Consider the following 26,704-nt stretch of genomic DNA (forward strand, 5'->3'; position numbering starts at 1 on the left):
ATGCCATAATCTTCAATGCTTTCAAGCCCTCTACTGACCACGTTCTCAGGAACATTCAACTAAAAAAGCTTACACAATCACATCCAAGGGGTTAGAACATGCAACTGTCCCTGACCTGCCTCCATTTAGCCCCTGCTGATGTTACTTGTGCAGCACCTAATGCACTGACCAGGACAGAATTAAGCCTCCAATTGCCAGGGAAAATGTTTGATGCAGCTTCTATGGCTAAACAGCTGTCATTGTGTACAGGTGTGAGGCTTGGAGTTATGCTAAGGCTGGAAGGATAAGATAAAATAAATACTATGTATGAGACTAATAGAGGTCATTGATGAATGACTGTTGGTTTATGATGAACCTGTGCTTGACACAAGTTGGTGAAATACTGCTTTTGAACATGCATTTCAGTGACCCTGTCCGCTCATGTGAAGTCATTTAATTTCTAATTGTAACACAGCAGATCCTCTGGGCAAAACCTGAATGATATTCAGGCTCTCTTTGAATTGAAGTCATTTCTTCTACATAGCACATTCTTACAAAGATCTGAAAATGTTGGAGACCCCTCTCTCCCATCTTGTGCATTCTGTTTGTTCTTTGGTCAGAATAGCTTCCCACATGACAACCAGCACCTGTCCCAACTGCAGTGTTCCACCCATTCAAGCATTAACCAACATGCACCATCTTTAGCAGATTCTGGCCTCTCATTTTATTATCTTCCTCCTAATGCATCCAGCTAATCAATGTCATGGTTAACTGTAGTAGAATGCATCAGGAGATGGACAATATCATGATGGACACAATTTTATTGAATAATGCAATTGAAATAATTTGCAGAAAAAATGTTTTGTGAAAAAAGTAAACATTGCTATAAGTTTGTACAAAATGATTCAAAGTTGACATATATTAATACCTTGACTTTTGACGATGGTACAGACAGTAACACCTTTAATTCCTTTTGCTTTGAACAGTTTGCTTATCTCAATCACCTGTGCATTATAAGGTGTCAGAACTGCAATGTCGCTTGGTTTGATATCATTGAGTAATAACTGATGCACAATATGCACCTATTCACAGGTAGAAAAACAGAAAGAGTAAGGACATATCAGTGAAATATGGTAGACACTAACTGTTTATATGAAATAGAAGTAACTGCTGTATTTCAAATAGTATTGAAGTAGACACTAGATACTGATTAATATTTATAAACACCATCCATTTTGTATGTATAGTTTTATTATTGCTCATAATAAAATCCCTTCATTAGTTTTGTGCCATAGATATACGGTGCCTATAAAAAGTATTCACCCCATTTGGAAGTTTTCATGTCTTATTGTTTTACAACAATGAATCAGAGTGGATTTAATTTGGCTTTTTTTTATACTGATCAACTCTTTCATGTTAAAGTGAAGACAGATCTCTATAAAGTGATCTAAATCAATTACAAATATAAAACACAAAAGAATTAATTGCATAAGTATTCACCCCCTTTAATATGACACACCAAATCATCACTGGTGCAGCCACACACACAAAATGTTGGAGGAACTCAGCAGGCCAGGCATCAAATATGGAAAAAAAGTACAATCAAAGTTTCAGGCCAAGACCCTCCACACATCATCAAAACTACATCATCTCTACTATGAAGTATGTTGTTGGCCGCATCATGCTGTGGGGATGCTTCACTGCAGCAAACCCGGGAAGACTTGTGAAGGTAGAGGGTAAAATGAATACAGCAAAATACAGGGAAATCCTGGAGGAAAACCTGATGCAGTCAGCAAGGGAACTGTGACTTGGAAGAAGGTTTGTTTTCTAGCAAGACAATGACCCCAAGCATAAACCCAAAGCTATACAGGAATGGCTTATGCATTCAATTATTTTGTGTTTTATATGTACAATGTCCTGTTTATGTTACTCAAAATGGCCTCTTTGGTTTGTTACAAGTAGGAATGCTTCTTTGTCGGATAAGTGTTTCTCTCGCCATTGTTTCACTTTAGAATGGCTGATATGGTAATTGTATTCATTTGTTAATCAATGGGGAATGTTATTGTGTCTTGTGATGCTGGGAACTTGGGGGAGGGGTTTTCACGGGTTTTTTGGTGGGAGGAGAGTGCGGGAGGAAGACGTCGAGGAAGGTGGACGTGCACTGCACTGCTCGGAAGACCCCCGGGCGTGGTCCTAGGTGCGAAGACGTGGAGGTCGGAGGCAAGCGACGAGGGGTCGAATGGTTCATTGATTGAGCTCCAACGAGTGCACTAAACAGACTGAACTTTGATAAGGGCGCCTTTTGTTTTTTTCCTTGTATATATATATATTGTATTGTCTACTACTCTTTTAATTTTAGTAAACTCTTTAAAGTGTATGTCATAACGGTATTTGTTGTGGGTTTGATACTGTTGGCAGGCGCAAGGCATAAAACTCGATTCTCACAGCACCTGCGTGTACGGGAGGTGGGTTGGTGAGTGGCTGGATCTCCTTTTTCCCCTAGACATATACCAGCCTGTTGGGTAAGGGTTACATTTGTGGGGGCTCGTCCAGGATTGGATTATCAGGGGCTGTGGAATCATGCAGGCAGCAGAGCGGAGATGGACAGAGATAAGATTTTTTGTTGGTGCCAGTTTAAAGATGTACCAGTACAGTACGCATGCGTAGTGAGCGGAGTGGATTTTCGAGTTTCGGGAGACGCGATAGTGAGGGGTTTAAGTTCGGTGAAGGGTATTGGGCAGGTAGAATTGGTAGCTAGACGGTGTGGTAAAGAGGTAGAGTCTAGCTGGGTGTTGGTTCGTATGAGTGCTGAAGTCAGGACGGTGGAACTGCCGGTGACGGTCAGTGTACCGGGGGAGGAGGGGCCGTGGGGGCTCCACTTCTACAAGGATGAGGCTGAGGAGACATCGGAGGAGGAGTTAGAGCTAGAGGTGGACCCCAGAGAGGTGCCCGGCACTAGTAAAGGGAGGTGGGAAGAGGGAGTCGTGACTAAGCCCCGCTCCCCAGGTAGGGTGGAAGTCTCGGAGCTGGCAGCTGCACTTAACTCCCTGGTGGGGGTGGCCGAGAGGCCACGGCTGAAGCTGGGGGTGTTCTCCGGAGCCAAGCCTACTCCGGATGGGGAGGTGGACTATGAGACCTGGATCGAGCATACATCTTTGATGTTAGAGGAATGGCCAGGCTCAGAGGAGGAGAAGAGGCAGCGATTGGTGGGAAGTTTGAGGGGTTTAGCAGCCAAAACCGTCCGGGAGTTGAAAGCTGAGAAGCCTGGAGCCTCAGTGGAGGAATGTATAGAAATTCTGGAGGGAGCGTTTGGGTTGTCAGGGGAACCCTGGCTGCTTTTAGCAGAGTTCCAATGCCTGGAACAATGGAGAGGGGAAAAGCTCTCCGAGTACATATTTAGGATGGAGGGGATGCTCTCGGGGCTGCGGCGCTGGGGGGTTGTGAAGGCGACTGACATGGCTAGCGTGAGGATGAGTCAGCTATTCAGTGGCTCTCTGGAGGAGGACAAGGTGGCATGGACTATCCAGCAGGCTTATAGGAAAGGTCCACCTCCATCCTTCGGGCAACTGATTAGAGAGGTGCGAGAGGAAGAGAGAGCGTTGGGGCAGGAAAGGGGCGCGGGCCTACGGGAGCGATCCTCAGCGATACAGGAAGTGGTGGCTGGGTGGAGGAATGACAATCCCCCGGGGAGTAGGGAACCCCCTTTGGAGGGGAGGGACAGAGGAGGTACCTACTCTCAGGGGCGATCAGTGCAGTGGATTGGGAGCAGGAGCCATTCTGGGAGAGGAGGGGTGGCAGTCTGCGTGTGCTTTAACTGTGGGAAAGAGGGGCATTTCAGGCGGGACTGTGGAAGGCCGAGGGTGTGCTATAGCTGTGGAGAGGAGGGACACTTTAGGTGGGATTGTGAGAGACAAGGAGTCCCGCGGAGGACAAGCCCCCCTGCGACTAGGAAGGGAGAGGTGTCGGGGAAACTTAGGAGAGGCTCAGTGAGGGAACGGACTGGAGCCTCTGGAGGAACACGTTCCCAGAGATCAGCCGGAAGACCATCGGGTGCCCATGCCTCTATTCCGGATGGGCTGGTAGGACCCCGTGCCAGTGTGGGTCTACGGATAGAGGGAATTTACGCAAGAGCCATTCTTGATACGGGATCGCAGGTGACCTTATTGTACCGGTCTTTCTACAATCAATATCTAAAGCATTTGCCCGTAACCCCATTTGACGCCCTACAGATTTGGGGTGTGAGCGAGGGTGACTACCCGTATGATGGGTACCTATCGGTGAGATTGGAGTTCTCGGAGGACGATGTGGGAGTGTCGGAAGCTATTGAGACGTTGGTGTTGGTGTGTCCTGACCCGGTGGAAACCGGTGGTCCTGCCCTCCTGGTGGGGACTAACTCCCCAGTTGTGCGACGGCTCCTGGGAGCTTGTAAGGAGAAAGGGGGGGAAGACTTTCTGGAGACCCTCTCGGTGCATCCAGTGTTTTGAGCAGTGTTCGCAGAAGGGGTTGCCTCCCAAGGGCTGGACCCGGAGTGTAAACGAGGGATGGTGTGGTGTACGCAGGCGATCTGACCAGGGGAGGTAGCACTAGTGATGGGGACCCCCCAAATTCCCAGGAGTGCCGAAGAGAGAAGCACTGTTAGTAGACACCCCAGATGATCTTGAAGGGGAGACACGATTTCCGGCGGGGGCGAGGGTGAGGCCCGAAGTGCAGAGACCAAGGGTGGTACATGCAAGGCGTATAGCTATAAGTGTCAGGAACACCACGGCAAGAGAAATCACCTTTAAGAGAGGAATGCCACTGGCACATCTGTTCCCGGTGATGGTAATGTCTAGCGCACCAGTGAGGACCCCTAACGGGGAGGGATCGGAGCAACGAAGGGAGCTGACCGCTGAAGCCTTTAACTTCGGGGATTCCCCTGTGTCGCCAGAGTGGAAACACCGGCTAGTGGAGAAGATGCTGAAGATGGAAACTGTTTTTTCTCGGGGCGAGTTTGATGTTGGCTGCGCCAAAAGCACTCGCCACACCATCTGGGTGACGGAGGACACCCCGTTCCAAGAGAGATCCCGGCGACTGGCTCCGGCAGATGTTGAGGACGTGCGACAGCACGTGCAAGTTGAAGGAGGCCGGAATCATAGCTGAGTCTCGAAATCCTTATGCATCCCCAATAGTGGTGGCACGGAAGAAGAATGGGCGAGTGCGCATGTGTGTTGACTACAGGACGTTGAATCGGCGAACTGTCCCTGATCAATATACTGTCCCAAGAGTCGAGGATGCGTTGGCCTGCCTGAGCGGTGCGAAGTGGTTCAGTGTGCTGGACTTAAGAAGTGGGTATTACCAGATCCCGATGAGTGCGGCCGATAAAGAAAAGACCGCTTTTATCTGCCCGCTGGGATTCTTTCAGTTCGAACAAATGCCCCAAGGCATATCCGGAGCCCCAGCCACCTTCCAGAGGCTCATGGAGAGAACTGTGGGGGATATGAATCTGTTGGAGGTGCGGGTGTACCTGGACGATTTGATAGTGTTTGGATCGACTTTGGAGGAACATGAGGAGAGGCTGTTGAAGGTGTTGGGCCGGCTAAATGAAGAAGGGTTGAAGCTTTCCCTGGACAAATGCCAGTTCTGCAAGTCGTCGGTTAACTACATTGGCCATATCATTTCGCGAGAGGGAGTGGCTACTGATCCAACCAAGATAGAGGCCATGACCACCTGGCCGAGACCCCAGAAAGTGGGCGCTCTGCGCTCATTTTTGGGGTTCTGTGGGTATTACCGGCGATTTGTGAAAGGATACGCCAAAGTGTGTCATCTGTTGACTCAGCTGTTGTGTGGCTATCCCCCGGTGGGGAAGAAGAGGACGGGGAACCAGAGGCAGGCCGCTGGAGGATATTGGAACCCGGCGGAACCTTTTGGCTCGAGATGGGATGATCAATGTGAAGAGGCGTTCCGATCTTTGAAAAGGGCACTGACCCAGGCCCCGGTGTTGGCTTTTGTCGATCCCAGAAGCCATATGTGCTGCACACGGATGCCAGCCAAGAGGGTCTCGGGGCTGTTCTGTACCAGGAGCATGGAAAGCATTGAGGCCGGTAGCCTTTGTCAGCCGAAGCTTGTCGCCATCGGAGAGAAACTATCCCACTCACAAGTTGGAGTTCCTGGCGCTGAAGTGGGCGGTGGTGGACAAGCTGGGCGATTACCTGTACAGAGCCAAGTTTGAGGTGAGAACGGATAACAATCCTCTCACTTATATTTTGACTTCGGCGAAGCTGGATGCCACAGGACATCGGTGGCTGGCGGCCTTGTTGGTATATGATTTCAGCCTGAGGTACCGCCCCGGAAGCTTTGGGGAACTCTAGTAATGCCATGAGGGCATGACATTTGCGGGTGGGGAGAGAATGTACAATGTCCTGTGTATGTTACTCAAAATGGCCTCTTTGGTTTGTTACTAGTAGGAATGCTTCTTTGTCGGATAAGTGTTTCTCTCGCCGTTGTTTCACTTTAGAATGGCTGATATGGTAATTGTATTCATTTGTTAATCAATGGGGAATGTTATTGTGTCTTGTGATGCTGGGAACTTGGGGGACGGGTTTTCGCGGGTTTTTTGGTGGGAGGAGAGTGCGGGAGGAAGACGTCGAGGAAGGTGGACGTGCGCTGCACTACTCGGAAGACCCCCAGGCATGGTCCTAGGTGCGAAGACGTGGAGGTCGGAGGCAAGCGACGAGGGGTCGAATGGTTCATTGATTGAGCTCCAACGAGTGCACTAAACAGACTGAACTTTGATAAGTTGGCACCTTTTGTTTTTTTCCTTGTATATATATATATTGTATTGCCTACTACTCTTTTAATTTTAGTAAACTCTTTAAAGTGTATGTCATAACGGTATTTGTTGTGGGTTTGATACTGTTGGTGGGTGCGAGGCATATAACTCGATTCTCACAGCACCTGCGTGTACGGGTGGGTTGGTGAGTGGCTGGATCTCCTTTTTCCCCTAGACATATACCAGCCTGTTGGGTAAGGGTTACATATATTTGCAATTAATTTAAATCACTTTGTAGAGATCTGTTTTCACTTTGACTTGAAAGTCTTTTTTTGTTGATGAGTGTAAAAAAAAGCCAAATTAAATCCACTGTGATTCAATGTTGTAAAACAATAGAACAAGAAAACTTCCAAGGAAGGTAAATACTTTTTATAGGCACTGTACCTCCTAAGGTTGTCACAGCACCAATAGTCTGTTTTTGATGCAGCCATTCAGTGGTCAGCCCATGGACAGAATTTACAGATGAATAGATTTCAGTTTTTTTCCACATTTTTTCCTGCAAACGTGCACACACTGAGAAGGTATTTTAATTAGATGCTACCCCTGAGCATGCATGTGATGAAACAGGACACAGAACTTTACAGACCCTTTGGCCCACAATGTTTTGCCGACCTTTTCACCTATCCTTCCCTCCTGCATTGCCCTCCATCTTTCTATCATCCATGTCCCCATCTAAGAGCTTCTTAAATGTCCCCAATGTATCTGCCTCTACCACCATCCCTAAAAGCACGTTACACACACCACCATACTCTGTGTAGAAAAGCTTATCTTTAAATTCCACCCCCCCACACTTTCTCCAATCACCTTAAAATTATGCCCCCTCATGTTAGCTGTTTCCACCTTGGGAAAAAGACTCTGGCTATCCACTTACCTATGCCTCTTATCATTTTGCACACAGAATATGGTTGCAAATGAAAGCGAGGAACAGCAAAATCTATTTGTGCTTATTTCTGTTACGGAGGAATGGAAAGATACATGCATTTCACTGTCTTCCCCTTACTTGTATGGCATTAAACTACTTTGTTAGATGATTTTGACAGACACTAGCAAATATCTTTTGCATGTATAAAATGTGTAATGTAATTATTTATTCAATTCCCAAAACCTTGTTTTTTAGCTTCAAATTTCAGTAGACAATTAAACTGCTGAGGACTACAAAACTCAAAACTAAAAGGTCTTTGTTAGAGTGAACATAGCAGTTATGATAAGATAGATGAGTTAACATCACAGACCACCGCATATAGTCTATTAACTGTCACAGAGGTATGATGGCAGAGTGACCAGCTCAACATTCTGGTTATACAATGTTCCTAAGAGACAAGCTAATAGGCAAAGGAGGTAGGGTAGTGTTGAAAGTCAAGAAGGGCATCAATTGTGTTAAATCAGGATACAGAGGCAATAGATGGCAAGAGCAATTTTAATGGTATGAGGGTGGACTAGGTAAAAATAGCTAAGAGGTAGGTTATCATATTAACAGTGGCAGCTAACCGAACAGCTGGTCCCTGGTGCTCATCATAAATTTGTCCTAATTAAAAAGAGATATTCCATGAGAGTCCAGAGGCACGATTTGTTGTCAGCAAAGGAGGTCAGGAATAATGGTAAATTGATGAATAGGGCTTATAAGGCAAGGGCTGATGGTAGGACAGAGAACTGGGAATTGTTAGGACCCACAGCTAAAGACCAAAAAGCACCTAAGAGCAGGGAAATTTGATTTAAAAAATGCATGGAACATCAAAATAAGCAGTAAAGTAAGAGTTTCCATACGTATGTGAATTAGAAGAATGTGGCTAAGTTTAAGTGTGAGATCTCTGGAAAACTACTGGTGATTTAATAAAAGAAAACACTAAATCACATTTGCATCATTTTTCACAATGGAGGATATTGTAACTATCCCTAACAAAACAATTGGGCTCATTTCAAATAATGGCTGAATATGTAAAAGTCCCAATTACAGGGGATAAAATATTAGAGAAACTAAAGGCAGATCACGGGGATGTAGTGGCCCACAATCGAAGGTTTTAAAGGATTTGTTAAGCTTATGGTGCGCAATGACAGATCATGATTTTGACTGAGTCCATTCAGGAATATTCTGTTGTGACAGAGCCAAGGCATCACTGACTACTGATTGACCCTGGTACCTCTAAACATGCAGAAACATCTTTCTTCTTCTGGTTTTACAAGTGCAGAGTAGTAGGTTTGAGTTTCATTGAGGGGTTTGGTGGTTAGGGACACAATTGTAGATCCAAAGATCCCCCATAGGTTGGTATAAGAAAGGAGTAAGTAGAATCTATACAAGCAACTTGTATCTAAAAATATTTATGTGACGGATTCCTTCAGGTTATTTTTTTTTATTATATAGATGGCGGCTTCAATTGTTAGTAACCTGTGTAGGAGGTTTCTGTCAATTGAATGTTAAGTGAATGTTGTTGTTCAGAGATTGACTAAACCATTCTTTTCTCCTACCTAATGTTTCACTAATTTGTACCTAAAGTTCACCCAGAAAGTGCTTCTTTCAGAAGTTATTCACTGTTTTAACTTGCAAGATCCAGTTAATTAATTTACTGTAAGCTCCTTAGCCTGCAATTAATGAATAAACTGATCTATCCCTCAATATTTGATGCCTCTACTATGGAAAATTGTCACACAGCATTTCACATAGGTGAATTGGGAGAAAGAAAGACAAAGGCGGAGGGGTAACAAAAGCTTCAGCAAAGAAGCATGTTCTAAGCATCTGAAAGCTAAGCATCATAAAATCTGAAAGCTTGAAACTTTGATGAGAAAATGAAATATCATGAGGGATTGAAGAGATGCCACCAGTCAGGAGCTCTTTGAAGGACTTGTTTTCGGAGATGACATAAATGGTAAAACAAGCAAAGTCAACAACAAAGTGATTATTTTTGAAATCTACAACATCCAAAAGTAAAAACAAAACAACACAAGAAGATAGGAGTAGGTGTAGACCCCACTACCTTCTGGGATAAAGAAATCCATAGAATCACTACCCTCAGAGAGAGGAAATTTCTACACACTTCAGTTTTAAATGGTTGGCCCTTTATTTTGTAACTTTGTCCCCTTGTTTATGACTTTGCCACTAGTGAAAACATCTCAATATCAGTTTTGTTAAGACCCTTCAGTATGTTATAGAGTCACCCAGCACATTTTTCCCAACTCCAAGGAATACAAATCCAACCTGTCTCATCTCTAATGATAGGACAAATCTTTCATTCTATGAATTAGCCGAGTGAATCTCCTTTGGATTGCCTCCAATACTACCTTATCTCTGTTGGGTAAATAACCAAAACAACACACAATATTTTAGATGTGAGCTCATCAATACACTATACAGCTGGAACAACATCTCCTTATTTTTGAACTCCAAAACCTTTGCAAGATGGTGTTTGCCTTCTTAGTAACTTGTTGGTCTTGCCTGCTAACTTCTTGTGACTCATGTACTAGAACATCTAGATCCCTTTGATCTTCATATTTGGAGTCTCCCTGCTACCTCACCAATGGCTAATGAAGATATAAAATTCTCTGCCAAAGCCCCAGCATTTTCCCCTCTTTATTTCCACAACATTCTAAGAACACCTGGTGAGCCCTGAAGATTTGTCCCCCGTCATGGACACCAAAACCTCCTCCTTCATGATGTCAATTTGTATCAGTATATCAGTTCACTTCCCTGAGCTCACTAGCTTCTAAGTTGTCTCTAGGCTTTTATGTTCACAAGCCATGGGAAACACAGACTCTGCCAAGCTCCAGAAAAAGGATATACATTTCAATAAGATTAACATTCATTTCATTCTTACAGATACCAAACAATTTCTATGTAAAAAATGTTAAAGGTATTTCTTAGCTTATAATTACCCAAATACTAACAACAAATATATTTTAACTGTATCAAAATTGACTTCTTTACAGGAAGATTTAAATTTGAAATATATTCAATTAGCAAAGCTAAAAGTCTTGTGATATTTTGCATGCAGCCTCTATATGTCCAGTTATTGAATATTTGCCATTTGAAGACCTTTGCTGTATAATTGAGATTCATTACTCACAGCTTTTTCAGCCTCTGGCTTGTTTGCTCTGGAATTCTCATTTCCCTCTTCTGTCGAAACCATCAAACTAATTTCATTCCCCACCATATGCCCAAAGATTATCGGGCAATGGTGCTTGCCAGCATGACAGAAGACACTTCTCGGGCGAGATGCAATCCTTCCATCAGTCTTTAATTTTCCTCCATAAAATTTATCAGAAGGAAACTGGCAAATTTCTTGATGCTGAAATATTAAACATTAAATCATTTTTAGAATTTTGAATTCAACAGAATACTATAGAGAATTATACAAGTTCACACTCCTTAAAATAAACATAGTATCTTAATGAGATTCAGCCCATTTAGACTTAAGATGCAAAATGTACAAACAGTTCATTATAAATTTTTTTCTGTCATGAATTATTTGGATGAAAGTGTGAGGTTAGAGAAACTAGAGGGTGACATAAGTAAATTAAGTGAACAGCATAGACAAGGTGTATAGAATATGATGTAAAACATGAGATAATTCAAATTAATGCAAAAAATGGAAAAGTAGAGTATATTGTAATGGCAATAAACTAAATGGTGTTGCTGTTCCGAAAGCCCTGTACAATAAAATAGTGTTGAGGTAAAAGCTCACCCATATGAATGGCAGACCCGGTCAAGGGACTGCAAAGTCAACTCCTACTTCTATTTTTTATGTTCCTACACTGTTCTCACCTCAAAGTTTTGAATAACAATTTTTAACTAGAAGAAATTTACCTCAGAAGGAAATAGTCAAGACATTTGTCAAGATGCCCAAGATTGAATGATGGAGCAGATCTGATGGGCCGAATGGCCTACTTCTGCTCCTATATCTTATGGTCTTATGCCCCTGTACCACCAGAAATAACTACTGGAAAGGTCATAAAGAAAATGCCTGTCAGCAGGTGGTGCTGTAGCAAGTATTTTTCTAAATCAGCAATCGCATCTCAAACTCACTGTAATCTATCTCATTTGAGAGCACTGTTCCACAGTCTTTCAGACAACTGGTGCTCATAATGATTTTGATATTGTCATTTAATCTTCCTGGTTTACTTTTATTCAATTGTGATACAAGTTCTTGGCTCAAAATTTCAAGAGTTCTTTTCTCCCCATAGATGGTGCTCACCCTACTGAGCTCTCCCAGCAAATTGTTTGGTGCTCCAGATTCCAGCATTGCAGTCTCTTGCTTCTATATTCCTTTTTTTTTACACCTTCCACCCCCATTATAGCCCAATCGTGCATCACATCTCACCTTCTCACTTAGATGCTCTAACCTTTCAGTTTAGAATGAAAGAAGAACACTAGCAAACAGGAACAAGAGTAGGCCACTCAGCCCCTAAAGCTTACCCTGCCATTCAAAATGACTGACTGTTTCTTCATTATCCTTTCCTTCCTCTTGTCCTAATTTTCTACTTGCTCAAAATTTATAATTTCATTGAGATGGTTGTGGTGAACTATGTGCCTGTCTGGACACGCCCCCTGCTGACTGCTCCTGTGGCTCCTCCCACAGGCCCCTGTATAAAGGCGATTGAGGCCTGAGCCCGGCCTCTCAGTCTCCAGGTCATAGTATGATGGACACTCACTCCTGGTTCCTTCTTCCAGTCAATAAAAGCCGATATCTCGCCTTACGTCTCAGTGTGAGTTATTGATGGTGCATCAATGGTCGAATTCCAGTGAAAAGTAATTTACCTAAAATGTTAATTGTGTTTCTCTCTCTACAGATATTCCCTCACCTACTGATTATTTCAGGCTTCAGGCATCCACATTCCCTTGGCTAAATTTGTGATTTTAATATGCCTGTTCCTCGACAGAGATAGCTGAGCAACAAGCTATAACCACGATATTCGCAAGTGGCCGATTTGCACCTCTGTGGGAAACTTGTCTGCCACTCTACTGTGGGTGCCATAGGGAGAGGAAAACAAGCACTGACTTACATCCCAGCTATAAATGTAATAATAGCCCAACAACCATAAATGCTGCATAAATGTCGCAAAATAACATAACCATGTGCCGTTATAGCCCATATACTTCTATCCTAAATGGCCTTCTGCTATTTTACACATATTTTTGCCCAGTTTTGTACCATTTTTCTGGGAGATCAGAATGTATGTTACTTGAATTATGGTTAACCCAGAAAAGAAGAATAATTTACACACTTCCTATGCCTCCAGCTACTCAATGGGAAATTCTCTGCCTAATTTTCTTCCAGGAATTTGACTAACACAAGAAATATTGTTCCAAGATAGAACTCCCCCGGGAGATGCCAAAGTAAAATGCCCAAAGTTTGCCCCCAGTACGATTTCAATCTCTCTGGTCTGAACCTTTCAAAATTCCTGCTTCTCCTCAACCCATGCAAGTTAAAGAGCCAAATTCTAGATGTCACTGTACCACAGAGATTCAGGAAGATAAGGTATGAAGAACGCTGATACAACTTGGGAAGTGTCCTATTACATTTGGATAATTATCCGTACCACATGTTTAAATCCTGATATTAAGGTGAATGGAACAAGCAGTTTTTTTTTTTGCAAAAGCAAGTTGTTAGTTTTTTTAATCATCTGTTCAATATTAAAAAACAGAAGTTTAAAAGACTGCCAATGTATCAGTAATTTATCTACATTCAATTACTTATATTGAAATCAATTTAGTAATAACTTGATTGCAATCAGCACTTGAGCAATTAATGCATACCATCCGATATTGGACATCCAGGAGCAATCCATGTTGAACATAGCGCTCATAGCGCTCAAACAGTGATGTCTCCATGCCAAGGCGTCGACAGAACTCATTGGATATAATGGGACGCAGTTGCATATGGTCTCCCAGAAGAACAATCTAAAGGAAAATGTATCATTTTATAAACAAATCAATTAAAGCAATCAAACTCAAATGAACTTCGGTTTCCTCCATATAAGTTATGGGCACAGGCCTCAAAAGTGAAAAATGCATTTTATTTGATTCTAAGTACTGACACCAGTCCCAGGCAATGTTAACATAAAGACCAGACTTTCTGCATGATCCTTCAAATGAATGCAGAACGAGGGGTCACAGTTTAAGGATAAAGGGGAAGCCTTTTAGGACCGAGATGAGGAAAAACTTCTTCACACAGAGAGTGGTGAATCTGTGGAATACTCTGCCACAGGAAACAGTTGAGGCTGGTTCGTTGGCTATATTTAAGAGGAAGTTAGATATGGCCCTTGTGGCTAAAGGGATCGGGGGGTATGGAGAGAAAGCAGGTACAGGGTTCTGAGTTGGATGATCAGCCATGATCATACTGAATGGCGGTGCAGGCTCGAAGGGCCGAATGGCCTACTTCTGCACCTATTTTCTATGTTTCTATGTTTCAACAATGAAGTTCCATAATGAACCTGACATTACCTCCTAATGAAAAAGAACTGCTCTCTGTGAGAGAGACACATGTATCTACAAGGTGCCTAGATGAATAGATATTTTAAAACAGAAATATTCCCATCTCCATCTACTTCATTAAAATATAACTACTGTAATTTGAACAAATGTTTCTTGAATAAACAAATTTACACTGTTTGCTGTTTTAATGTAAAAAGTATCAAATTTGCTACCATGGCTTAACCTAAGCTAACCTGAACTTGTACATTTAATACCGAATAACTAACCGGGTCACTTCAGTGGGCGAAAAATTTTAAGTGATATACATTAGAGGCAAAAGAGAGAGATACTTGGAAAAACAAATAGGATTATTAATGTAAATAAGAATACTGAAATGTTGCATTTATTGAACAATTAATTTATGCCAACAGTCTTGGTGAGAAATAGTTTACATGCTCCCTTTAAAACCCGGTAGACCCACATGTTCCTGAATCCTTTGTTTCAGCTAAGTGACAATCTCAGGACACCTGTACCATAGCGTTGAAATGCAGACTTCCCAAAGTTTCCCAACACTTGCGTCTGTCCGTACTGAGCTGGATGGTTCAACCTACCTGTGTCCATCACGCCATTGCTTTCAAAGGAAAGAAAAAAGCAGTGGAAGTGCAATCACATATAACCTTATTCTTTATTTAATTTAAATTAATTGATTTAAGAATATTTAATTATTAGTTGTTTGTGCTCTTTTAAGATTGTTTTATAAATGTTTTTATATTGCATTTTTAAAATAGTATTTGTGTGTTTTCAGCTGTGCCTGAATGTTTGTGATTGCAAAAGACATTCACAAATGTTCAATTTTAAAAATTGCTTTTGGAGCCAGTGAGCTTGGGTGTTGGCCTTTATTGCCTATTGTGGCAAGCAAGTTGCCCTGCAACAATGAATCGAAGGAAGGCTGTATTAGAAGAAATATGCAAGGAAGGGTGTAGTCCAAGTGCAAGGTATCCCATGATATAATACATCTGAGATTCCAGGTAAGTAAATCAAGGACTGAATTTTGTCAGAAGTAAGCAAGAGAACACTATTATATGAAAATTAATGGCAATAAGGCATCAGAAATCCCATGGTCTGACTAAGTAAAATAGATGTGAGCATAAGAGGTACTGATAAAATGAATACACAGACAAGACTTTTGCTTGTCTTTTAATATCTTAATGTTTTTATTTTTATTTTATTTTTCGAGTGCATAATTCCTGAGTTTCTTTGAAAGCTTGAAAAGGGGAGAATGATCATGAAATGATGAATTCAGTGATGGATTTCAGAATGTTGAGCCTGGGGGCAGGCCTCACTGGTTGCCAAGCACTTCATTGCCAGGCTGTGGGAGATATTGGGTGGGGAGACTTCAGTTCAAACTTCAGGCATGTCAGCCCATTATATCCTCCAACATCTTGGAGGAGGATCCACCTGCCAGGACCTCGTAACCACTGTCCAACCTATGGACGATAGGAGGCAGCAGCGGGCACAGGGAGATTCTGGCACTGAGGATTGTAGCCCAGTGGAAGGTTGGCCAAGATTACACTGAAAAAACAGTAAGTCCAATTATGGGCAGAGTGGGCCAAATTACTTGCTCCAACTTGTAAAGGAGAGCTGTCAAGTCCAGCCTTTCTTCAGAAAGCCAATATAGAATAAGCATGATCATACAGCGTGCCATCTAATTCTCCTAATTTAAGAAGCAATGAAATAAATTGAAAATTATCTTCAAGCAATAGTTTACAACAGCATCCTGCCAACTACCTGCTCTGCTTTTTTATGTGCGACGATAGGGATCAATAATTCTGGTTCTGTGCACATGGCGCTCTCATCCACCAAGATCTGGCGCATTCTTAATCTTTGTAGAGTTTTACTGGAAGAAGTGGCACAGGTACAAAGGATGACATTATGACATCTAAATTCAAATTTGCGAGCAGCGTCAAGCAATTCCTTGTACCTAAAAAAAAAAAGACACCAAGAGTTATACCCAAGTACAACTTTACGGATTCATATGACAGGATTCTCCAGATTGTCTGCCATAACTCCGATGAAACCTTAAACGTCAACAGGAGGGTGAAAGACCCCTAAGGAAGTCCACTGGAATGCATTTTGAATTCTTCCTTTGACAGATCAGGTTTTTAACAGTAAATGTGTTATTCTTCCACAGGATTGAATGGACACATGAATTAAAAAATTGTTGCTCTTTAAGACAGATCCTTATTTAGAAAGGTAAAATGCCAAACAAGAAGCCCCAGAATCTGAAAATCTAATTTATTTAGTTTCTCATTCTGCAGATTCTGTTTTATCCACTGACAGTTTCCAGAAGTTTCTGGTATTATTAACCTCAGAATATTTTTGGAAATGTGATAAATGCCTTATCTGCATAATTTATAATGAACAACAATCCAAACTTCAAATAAAAGCACAATACAATTTACAAAACAAGGTTTTAATACTAAGATTTCATTGCTGGTAACCCCGGATGAAGATATTTATTTTGTGATAGATACAAAAACAATACAGTCGGCCCTCCTTATCCACCAGTTCCCCATCAGCGAATTCAACCAACCGCGAATCGAGAAAACCCGGAAGTGCTCTTCCAGTATTTGTTGTTCGAGCATGTACAGACTTTTTTTCTTATCATTATTCCCTAAACAATGCAGTATAACAACTATTTTACATAGCATTTACATTGTATTAGGTATTATAAGTAATCTAGAGATGATTTAAAGTACCGTATATGGGAGGATGTGTTTGGGTTATCGTGGATCGGGATCAAAAAAAATCAGAAGTTCCCTTACTAGGTAAGTCGTAACAGGTACATCTGGTATTATTTAGTGTCAGTTAGTCAAATGTTTGTCTCAGAATATTATTTTACCTTTCTATTGTTATGAACCCTGTAACTGGGTCACTTACCAGCAAAGGTAGAGAGTTCCGTTGAAGTCTGATGGTACTATTTTTAACTGTATTTATTGATAAAAATACACAAAATAATATCAATGCAACCATACAGATAATATACGTCGTCAATACTAAAGCCAAACGCACGGGTACAATAATAATCAATAAGAAATAGCTCTTTCGTTGTCTCGGGGATAATGTATTGTCCAATGGAAATATAAAAGTCACTGCTAGTTCGTTCATGCTGCAGCGTTTTGGTTTGAGAGAAAGACAGGTTTAAAACTTGCCCAATCCTTTTAAGATGTTAATCCTTCTCCTTGGGAGTTGGTTTCCCCATTGTTAGCTAAAAGCAGTTTTTCCGTGGTAAAGGGCACCAGTTCCGGGGCAAATGGAACCGAACGCACGTGGCCTCCGCACCGGCTTCCGCTATTACAGGATAGCTAGCGTTTCTGCTGGTGCATCTGAGGGGCTGTTCCCACAGACCCTCTTTTATCCTGACTCACAGGGTCTCAGATGTCAATCAGGTTGGGGTGAGGCAATCCCTCCCTCAACCAGCCCACTTTGCCTCAGGGCTTCCACGTAGCACAGTATTGCAATACACAAGTTCGTCTCCAAGAGACAATGGCCATTTCCCGTAGCTTTATATCGCCGGGGGGAACAAGACATTCCACACGCCTCTCTCTCTCTCATTTCCTGGGTCTCCTGACCCAAATCAATAGTGATCTTGCGATTCTCACAAAGGAGGGGGGCTACCCCGCACCCTTCGGCCCCTCAGAGCCGTGGTACATTCATAACACTATGCATATAAAACACTTAAGAAAGTATGTTTCAGCGCCGGGCTCGGAAGCCAGTGACAGACCGCTTTCGAGTGTGTTCTCCATCCGTGCCTGGTTGATGTGGAGGATCAAAAACTCAAAAACCCCAAAACCCAATAATTAAACCACTGCGTTGCTTAGTAATAATTGTAGCTTTCATCAGGGCAGGGCCTTTCTCACTTAATCCTTTAAAATTGTTTTGATTGTTGACCGACATAGCCCAACGCTCTTACAATGACCAATGGCTTTATTATTTCCAGTTTATTTTCAGTCATGATCGTGATTATTTTCGTGAGCAGAAACACTGTGGATTCAGATCTCTACCACCGGGTCATAATGTCCACCGCACTGAGATAGGTTAAATAAGGTCTGGGGTTCCGCTGGGTCCTAAGGTCCACCGCATTGAGACAGGTTGAATAAGGGACTTAAGCATCCACATGTTTTTGGAATCCGCGAGGGGTCCCGGAACCAATCCCTCGCAGATACAGAGGGCTGACTGTATATGGAAAGTCAACATTTTGTTCTCCTTCCACAGATGCCAGCGGGCTGAAGTAAGTCCAGAATTTTATTATTTTTATTTCAAAATTCATACTGTGACCTTGAAGCTATTGAAATCTAATAATATCTTTTATGTTTTCCTGAGAAAACAGATGGGTTGTAGCTCCCTCAATTGAAAGAATACATCTCATCAGCATTCTTTTCAAACTGCAATGGAGAGTCAGCCTGGATAGTTGGACAAGTGTTCCTAGTTTGGTATTCAGACCTGCACTGAGACAGAACTGAGAAGGATGTCAACATCTATAGCTGAAAACTCCTATAAGTGCCTTATATCCTAGCTGCCTCTAATTCCAACTGTTATAATTCCATTCCTAAATGTTTTACTTTATTCGTCTTAATGTTGGTCTCCTTCTTCCTCTATTAACAATTTATCATAGCTTCCCAAACAATTTAGTTGCCAGTAAAATCTAACATGTACTTGGAACTCTAATCCTACAGCAGGGTAATAGTCATCGAGCACTACAGGAAAGGAACACGTCTTCAGCCTGTCTAGTCCATACCGACTATTAATCTGCCCAGTCCCATCGAACTGCACCCAGACAATAGCCCTCCCATCCATGTACCTATCCAAATTATCTTAACTGTTGAAATCAAACTCATAGCCATTACTTCCACTGGCAGCTCGTTCCATGCTTTCATCACCCCCTGAGTTCCCTCCTCACATTCCCCTTAAACATTTCACCCTTAACCCACGACATCTAGCTCCAGTCTCACCCAAACTCAGTGGAAAAAGCCTGCTTGCATTTGCCCTATTGACACCGCTCATAAATTTGCATACCTCTACCAAATCTCCCCTCATTCTTCTACTCTCCAGGGAATAAAGTCCTTATCCATTCAACCTTTCCCTATAACTCAGGTTCTCAAGTCCTGGCAAGATCTTTGTAAATTTTCTCTACATACTTTCAGTCATATTGATACCTTTTCTGTAGATAGGTGATGAAACTTCACACAATACTTCAAATTAGGCTTCACTAACATCTCATACAACTTCAACATCTTAACTCCTGCACTCAGTACTTTGATTTATAAAGGTCAATGTGCCTAAAGTTTTCTTCACAACCCTATCTACATGTATCACCATTTTCAAGGAATTACGGATCTGTATTCCTAGATCCCTCTGTTCTACCACAATCCTCAGCACCCTACCACTCAAAATTACAAGTTCAACCCTGACTTCTCCTCCAGAAGTGCAATACCTCATAATTGTCTGTATTAAATTCCATCTGCCATTTTTCAGTCCTTTTTTCAGCTGGTCCAGAACTCAATGCAAGCATTGATAATCTTCCTCCCTGACCACTACATCTTCAATCTTCGTGTCATCTGCAAATTTGATGATCCAATTTACCACATTATCATCCAAGACATTGATATAGATGAAAAACAATAAGGGACCCAGCTCTGATCCCTGTAGCACAACACTAGGCACAGGCCTCCAGTCAAAGAGGTATCCACCGATTACCACTCTCTGGTTCCTCCCATGAAGCCAATGTCTGATCCAACTTACTACATCATCTTAAATGCCAAGCAACTGCACCTTGTTGACCAACTTTCCATGTGGGATCTTGTCAAAGGACTTGCTAAAATTAATGTAGACACATCCACTGCCTACCCTTCATAAACTTTCCTGGTAACTTCCTCAAAAAACTTAATAAGATTGGTTAAACATGACCTATCATGCAAAAAGCTATGTTAACTATTCCTAATCAGTCCCTGTATCTAATTAACTATATATTCCGATGCTTTAAATACTTTCCAATAACCTTCCCACTGCTGATGTCAGGCTGACAGGCCTATAATTTCCTGGGTTAGGTTTAGACTCTTGCTTAGACAATGGAACAACATGAGCTATCCTCCAATCCACCAACGCCACACCCTTGCCTAAGGACATTTTAAATATCTCTGCTTGGACCCCTGAAATTCTTGCACTAGCCTCCCACGGGGTCTGAGGGAACAATTTATCAGGCCTTGGGGATTTATCCACCCTGTTTTTTTGTCAAGACAGCAAACACCTGCTCCTCTGTAATCTGTATAGTCTCTGACATCACCGCTGCTTTTGCTTCACTTCTACAGATTCCATGTCTGACTCCCGAGTAAATACAGTTGCAAAAATTCCATTTAAGATCATCCCTATCTCTTTCAGCTCCATTCACAGATAACCACTTTGATATTCCTGTGTGGTGAACTATGTGCCTGTCGGGACACGCCCCTGCTGACTGCTCCTGTGGCTCCTCCCACAGGCCCCTGTATAAAGGCGATCTGAGGCCTGACGCTCAGCCTCAGTCTCCAGGACATAGTATGATGGACACTCACTCCTGGTTCCTTCTTCCAGTCAATAAAAGCCGATATCTCGCCTTACGTCTCAGTGTGAGTTATTGATGGTGCATCATCCTGCCAACCAATTTTGACCCTTGCTCTTAATATATCTGCAGAAGCCCGTTGGGTTCTCCTCCATCTTGTCTGCTGGAGCATCTCATACCTTCTTTTAACCCTCCTGATTTCCTTCTTAAGTGTTCTCTTGGATTTCTTATAGTCCTCAAGTACCACATTTGCTCCTTCCTGCTTATACTTGCTAAGCACCACCTTCTTTTGTTTTAAACCAGGGTATCAATACCTTTTGAAAACCAAGGTTTGCTAAACCTGCTATCCTTGCCTATTATTCTGATACAACCATACAAACGCTGTACTCTTAAACCTTCCTTTTTGAAGGACTCCTTCTTACCAAGTACACCATTGCTGCAAAACAGTCTGTTCCAATCCACACTTGCCAGATCCTTTCTGATACCATCAAAATTGACCTTTCTCCTATTTAATATCTCAGCCCGAGGACCAGACCTATCTTTCTCCATAATTATCTTGAAAATAACAGCATTATGATCACTAGATGCACAGTGTTCCCCTACACAAAACTTCTGTCACATACCCAGTCTCATTCCCTAATAGGCAGCCTCGTATCACACTCTCTCCAGCTGGGGCCTCTATGTACGGATTAAGAAAATTTTCCTGAACACATTTGACAAAATCTATCTCATCCAGCCCTTTTACAATATGGAAGTCCCAGTCAATATGTGGAAAGTTAAAACCACCTACCATCACAACCTTATGTGTCTTGAAACAGTATGCAATCTCTACAAATCTGCTTCTCTAAATCCCGTGGGTTGTTGAGTGGTCAACAATATAATCCCATTGACATGGTCATATCTTTCTTACTCTTTAATTTCACCCACACTGCCTCAGTAGACAAGCTCTCTAGCCTGATCAGTCCAAGCAATGCCATGATATTTTCCCTGATTAGTAATGCCACCTCTCCCCCTTTAATCCCTCCAGCTCTATCACATCTAAAACAATGGAACCCTGGAACACTGAGCTCCCAGTCCTACCCTTCCTGCAACCAAGTTTCACTAATGGCCACAACCTTGCATTGAAGTATACACAACTCAAAACATTAGTCCCACCACGCTCATCCTTTTGATTCATTTCTTTGTATGCAGGCTTAACAATACCTTTCCCCACAACCACCCTGATACCTGCTTTGACACTCTGGTTCCCGTCCCCCAGCAATACTAGTTAACCTGCACCCCACCCTCCTGCACCAGGCGTGTTAAACTGTATGATCTTCCTAATTCTGGCCTCACAAGCATGGGTAACAATCCTGGGATGACAACCATGAAAGTCCTGACCTTTAGCTTAGCACCCAACTCTCTGAACTCACTTTCAAGGATCTTGTCATCCCTTCTGCCCATGTCATTGGAACTGATGTGGACCATGACCTCTGGCTGCCCTCTCTCCCTCTTAAGAATGTGGTATAATCGATCTGAAGTGTCCCTAACCCAGACATCCGGGAGAAAACACACCACCCAGGAATTTCAGTCTCATCCACATGCCACCTGTCTGTTCCCCTAACCAATGAATCCCCTATCACAACAGCTAGCCTCTTCTTCCCCCAAACTTCCCTTCTGAGCTACACAGCCAGATGCAAAGACATGACCGCTGTAGATTTCTTTTGCCTAGTCAAACCCCCGACCTCTGCCACCAAAAGCAATAGTTGAGGGGAATGGCACTGGCTGTCTATCTCCTTTTCCCCTCTGTGTCCCACATCTTGAGTGCACCCATTTCCCTGTATGTCTGGTTAATCAAATCTTTAGCCTCCCAAATGATGCGAAGTTCATCCAGTTCCAGCTCCAATTGCTTAACACAGTCTGCAAGAAGCTGCACTTGCAGGTGTAATCATCAGGGAGACTGTAGGTCTCCATGCCTTCCCAGATCCTGCAGGAGGAGCATTCCACTATCCTGCTTTAACTGTGCAATGAGAAAAAAAGAAAGAAAAATTAAACAAAAAAGTCTACCTACGACCTTGGACAAAGCCTCAATGAGCCGAAGTCTAAACTCCCCAATCTAACTCTGGCCCACTCACACAATGACTGCTCTGCTTAAATGTAACTTCTTTTTGTTGCCCCTTGTCTAAGTGCCTAATTATGCACAATCCAACATCTCTTCAGAAACTGTGGTGCACATTAATCATTTCTATTTTTAACTTCAAAGATTATTCTTGCAGATGAAGCAGCTTAACTTACAAAGGTTTCTCTGTTGCACACTTGCAACCAGAGCTTAGAGAACCACAGAGTCTTTTGAAGTCTTAAAGCACGGACATAAGGTTTGGTTCAGGAAATCATGAACACTGAAAACGTTAGGACTGAAGAGGGAATAAACTGGCAAAGGTAGTAATCTGGCAATAATTAGCTTATTCTAAATGCTATATTTAAGCTCAATATCCAAACTTGAAATAAATTTCAGACTGCTTCAGTTTAGCTCTCCAAATATGTGGAAACAGTTTAAAAAACAGAATAATGATTAGCTTTTCTCACTTTTTGTGGCATGTGCCCTCCATAACATTTAAATGAATCTGCATATTCACAGAACAGTGGTGCTGACAGTGACTGTTATTGTCATCACCTCCTTGCGTGGGGCAATTTCCTCTGTTAGCATGATTTTTTATTTGCCTCTTTCCTAACAAAACATCTCCACATCTCAATATTGAGGCTTTTAGTTTAAAGAAATTCAGTTGAATTTACACTTTTCTGCATTGCTCTTATTTCCCGGTCCTACGTGTACAAAGTCCTATAGGGCTAACTGTCTTTGATTTGTCCCAAATCTGCATTAGCTCTTTAATGGGCCCCCAAAATTTCCTTGTAATCTATGTCTCTAAAATCCTTCTTTTTCATAACAATTTTCCAGCTCCATACTTCCCAAATATTTCCCTAATCTTCTCCCTATCCAGCAACCTTCCCCCCTCCCCCCCCCCCCCCCACCACACCTGCTCCAGCATGAGGCATTAGCAGCAGCAAGGGACTACTCTTACTGGTACTTCTGCTCCTAGATCCAGAGAACATGAATCCTACGAGGAACTTATTTAATTCACTTGCAGGAATGGGAGGTTTTTGGATAAGGTATGCATTGTTTAGATATCTCTAATTGTCTCTGAACGTACAGATAAATCATCTTCCACGTTTCAGTTAGGAAGTTAACAGTGATGAAGGATATTGTGCAAGCACGATGGGAGCTTGTTAGTGGTTCTGTTCCCATGCTCCTGCTGCCCACACCCTTCTGGCTGGTCAAGATAATAGATTTGGGAGATCACAATTAAGATGTCTGTACAAATTGTAGCTGCTGATTTTGAACAAGACAAAATATTGCAGATACGTTGTGCAGGAAGGGAAGGCAATGTTATGACAATTAACCAGGTTCTCTTGGCCTTTATTATGGGAGATTCTTGAGACTTAGTGGAAATGCACTTATCTCCGTCAGAGGATATTATTATATTACACTACTGATGTGTATTGTAGATTGTGACAAGGCTTTGGAGTAATAAAGAGTTAAATCATTCGGTACAGCGTGGCCACATTATATACAGCGTGGTGGATATAACGGAGTTTCTGCTAAACACTCGCCACTAGGATAATAATAGCAAGCCACTTGGTGATGACAATGCCAAGGAAAGGTGAGTAGACTCTTTATTGAGGATGGTCTTTGCCAAGACCTATATCCTCAAAGCAAGTAACAGCCATCAATGAAAACAATACTAAAATACTAAAGTTGAAAACAGATTTGACAGATAAAGCATTGCTTCTTCTGACTTACTCTCTTATTTCATCCTCTGTCACTTCTGCTTCAGTTTGAAACTTGACATCAAACTCTTTTATTCTATTTGCATAAGGATTTGAAGGCTGTCGGATTCTGTAATGTAGGGTTATTGGCCTGCACCAAAGAAATACACTGGAGTCAGTTATATTTTTAACTTCAAACAGAGATTATTCTTTCACATGCAACTTCTTAATTCATAATGGTTTCTTCTATAATGCCCTTACAATCAGAGCATAGTACAACAAAGTGATTTTCACAGTCTTAAAGCCTGACCTAAGATTTGGTTTAGGAGATCAGGAATGAAGATGTAGTAAATTTTAAAGAAATAACTGACAACAATGAACTCTAAATGTCATGTTTAAAAACAACATCCAAACCAGAAATACTGTAAGGAATTGCTGATCATTTTGAAGGGTGTGCATCGTATTACTTTGACATTTTGAAGTTTCTAATACAGAACACAATGAAATAGAACAGAAGAGCAAGTCACATAACATAATAAAGTTCTGACCACAGATACCACACCTGAAGAACTAACTTTATTTCTTTTCCAGAAATGCAGTCTGGAGAGCTGAGTAGCTCCTGTCTTTTCTGTGTTTTTTTTTTAAATTTTTAACATAAAGTAACATTTATAAATTAAATGAGGTAAAATATACTGTATACTTTCATTTTTAATCATTTAAGCATCCAGTGCTCATTATATCTATTCATGTGACATTCCTCAGTTAAATCCCAGCATCAATCTCCTAAACATATATTTTTGTACAATTACAACTAGTATTGTGTATCTGTGAATTGCACATTATATTCCACTCCCAAAGGAAGTGAAAATTGAGTGCAACATGCAGCTACTAGTATATTTAATTATGTAGTACAAGCAACCAAAGAAATTTCTGCCCATCACAGCCCTAGGTTACTTTAGACCTGCCTGAGGTGCCCACCTAGTCACACCTGTAACCCTTCTCCATTTGACAAGGAATTTCCAGCTAGGTGTGTAATAGATAAAATGTGACCAGAACCTATTGAGTTTTTGCCAAGATAAAGCTTTTATGAAAACTAATTAGCAAAGGACTGATTTACAATGATCAGATCTGACAGCATGATCAATTCATTACTAGTACTCAACATCATTCAGTGTCACAAGTAAATGCCAGGAAATAACACCTTCTTCAATTAACTAACTGATTACCATGTTTTTTTCCCGCATAGATCACAAATAACAATATTAGTCTGTTCATTCCATGGCCAACAATTAAACTCAGAATAATTTAAACTGTAATTAATGTGATTGCAGCAGCAGGAGGGGAACCCAGCTAGACCAGGTTCCAGTCGCTGAAGGCAAAATCACAAATATGGAATCATTTGACCATGATGTCAAGAGAACTTGGATCTCCAGTGCAACATAGATGTGTTGGAAATTTTAACAAACGATTAACTTAAGAGCTATCGTACCATCTCAGAGACAGGAACACATCTATAAACAACTGGCCTAATTTTTCAACATTTACATGAATGAAAATAAGGTAGGAAGCTTAACCATAGGAATAGAAACAGGAATGGGCCCATGAACTTGTTCCACCACTCTGTCACCTGCCTCCTTTTTCAACTGAAGAGCCTGATATATGAAATAATTTGCAGCATTTGTCAAAACTGGATCTTCAAACCAAAACATTAACTCTGTTTTCATAGGGAATTCATTTGTCCAAGGTGGATAAAAAAAAAGATACATACATTAACAAAATAAATTTAGCTTAACTACAGTGCTCAAACTCTGAGACTCCTGGAAGACAACCGACTTCAAAAGAATTTTAATTGAGTAGTGTGGCTGGTGTGCTCCTCCTTAGAGGAGAGAAGCTGAAAAGCAATTTGAAAAGAACGTTCAAAATGATGAAAAATCTAGGATAAAATTTGTGTTCAGAAAGGTCACGAACCAGAAAACATGGAAGTAAGATAAATGGCAAAAGAACCAGATGTTGACAAAATCCTTTAAATGCTGAAGTCCATTTCCTGAGAAGGGAGTAAAAGCAACCTCAATAGCATGTTTAAAAAGTAATTGGAATTGGGGATCTTTTTTTCAGG

The 26,704-nt window shown here is 41.8% G+C and overlaps 1 protein-coding gene across 2 annotated transcripts in view; it reads right to left on the reverse strand.

Moving 5' to 3' along the window:
• Window positions 1-26,704, reverse strand: part of helz2a (helicase with zinc finger 2a) — a 122,073-nt gene that overhangs the window by 12,341 nt on the left and 83,028 nt on the right. For both annotated transcript variants that reach the window (XM_059980534.1, XM_059980535.1), the window contains exons 15-19: window positions 24,623-24,739; window positions 15,978-16,170; window positions 13,533-13,676; window positions 10,843-11,064; window positions 908-1,061 (exon numbers count right to left, since the gene is read on the reverse strand). In XM_059980534.1, the coding sequence (XP_059836517.1) occupies window positions 908-1,061; window positions 10,843-11,064; window positions 13,533-13,676; window positions 15,978-16,170; window positions 24,623-24,739 (830 nt within the window). The remainder of the gene's footprint in view (window positions 1-907; window positions 1,062-10,842; window positions 11,065-13,532; window positions 13,677-15,977; window positions 16,171-24,622; window positions 24,740-26,704) is intronic.

The sequence above is a fragment of the Hypanus sabinus genome, chromosome 9 (genome assembly GCF_030144855.1).
Source record: "Hypanus sabinus isolate sHypSab1 chromosome 9, sHypSab1.hap1, whole genome shotgun sequence".
NCBI classification, from domain to species: Eukaryota; Metazoa; Chordata; class Chondrichthyes; order Myliobatiformes; family Dasyatidae; genus Hypanus; species Hypanus sabinus.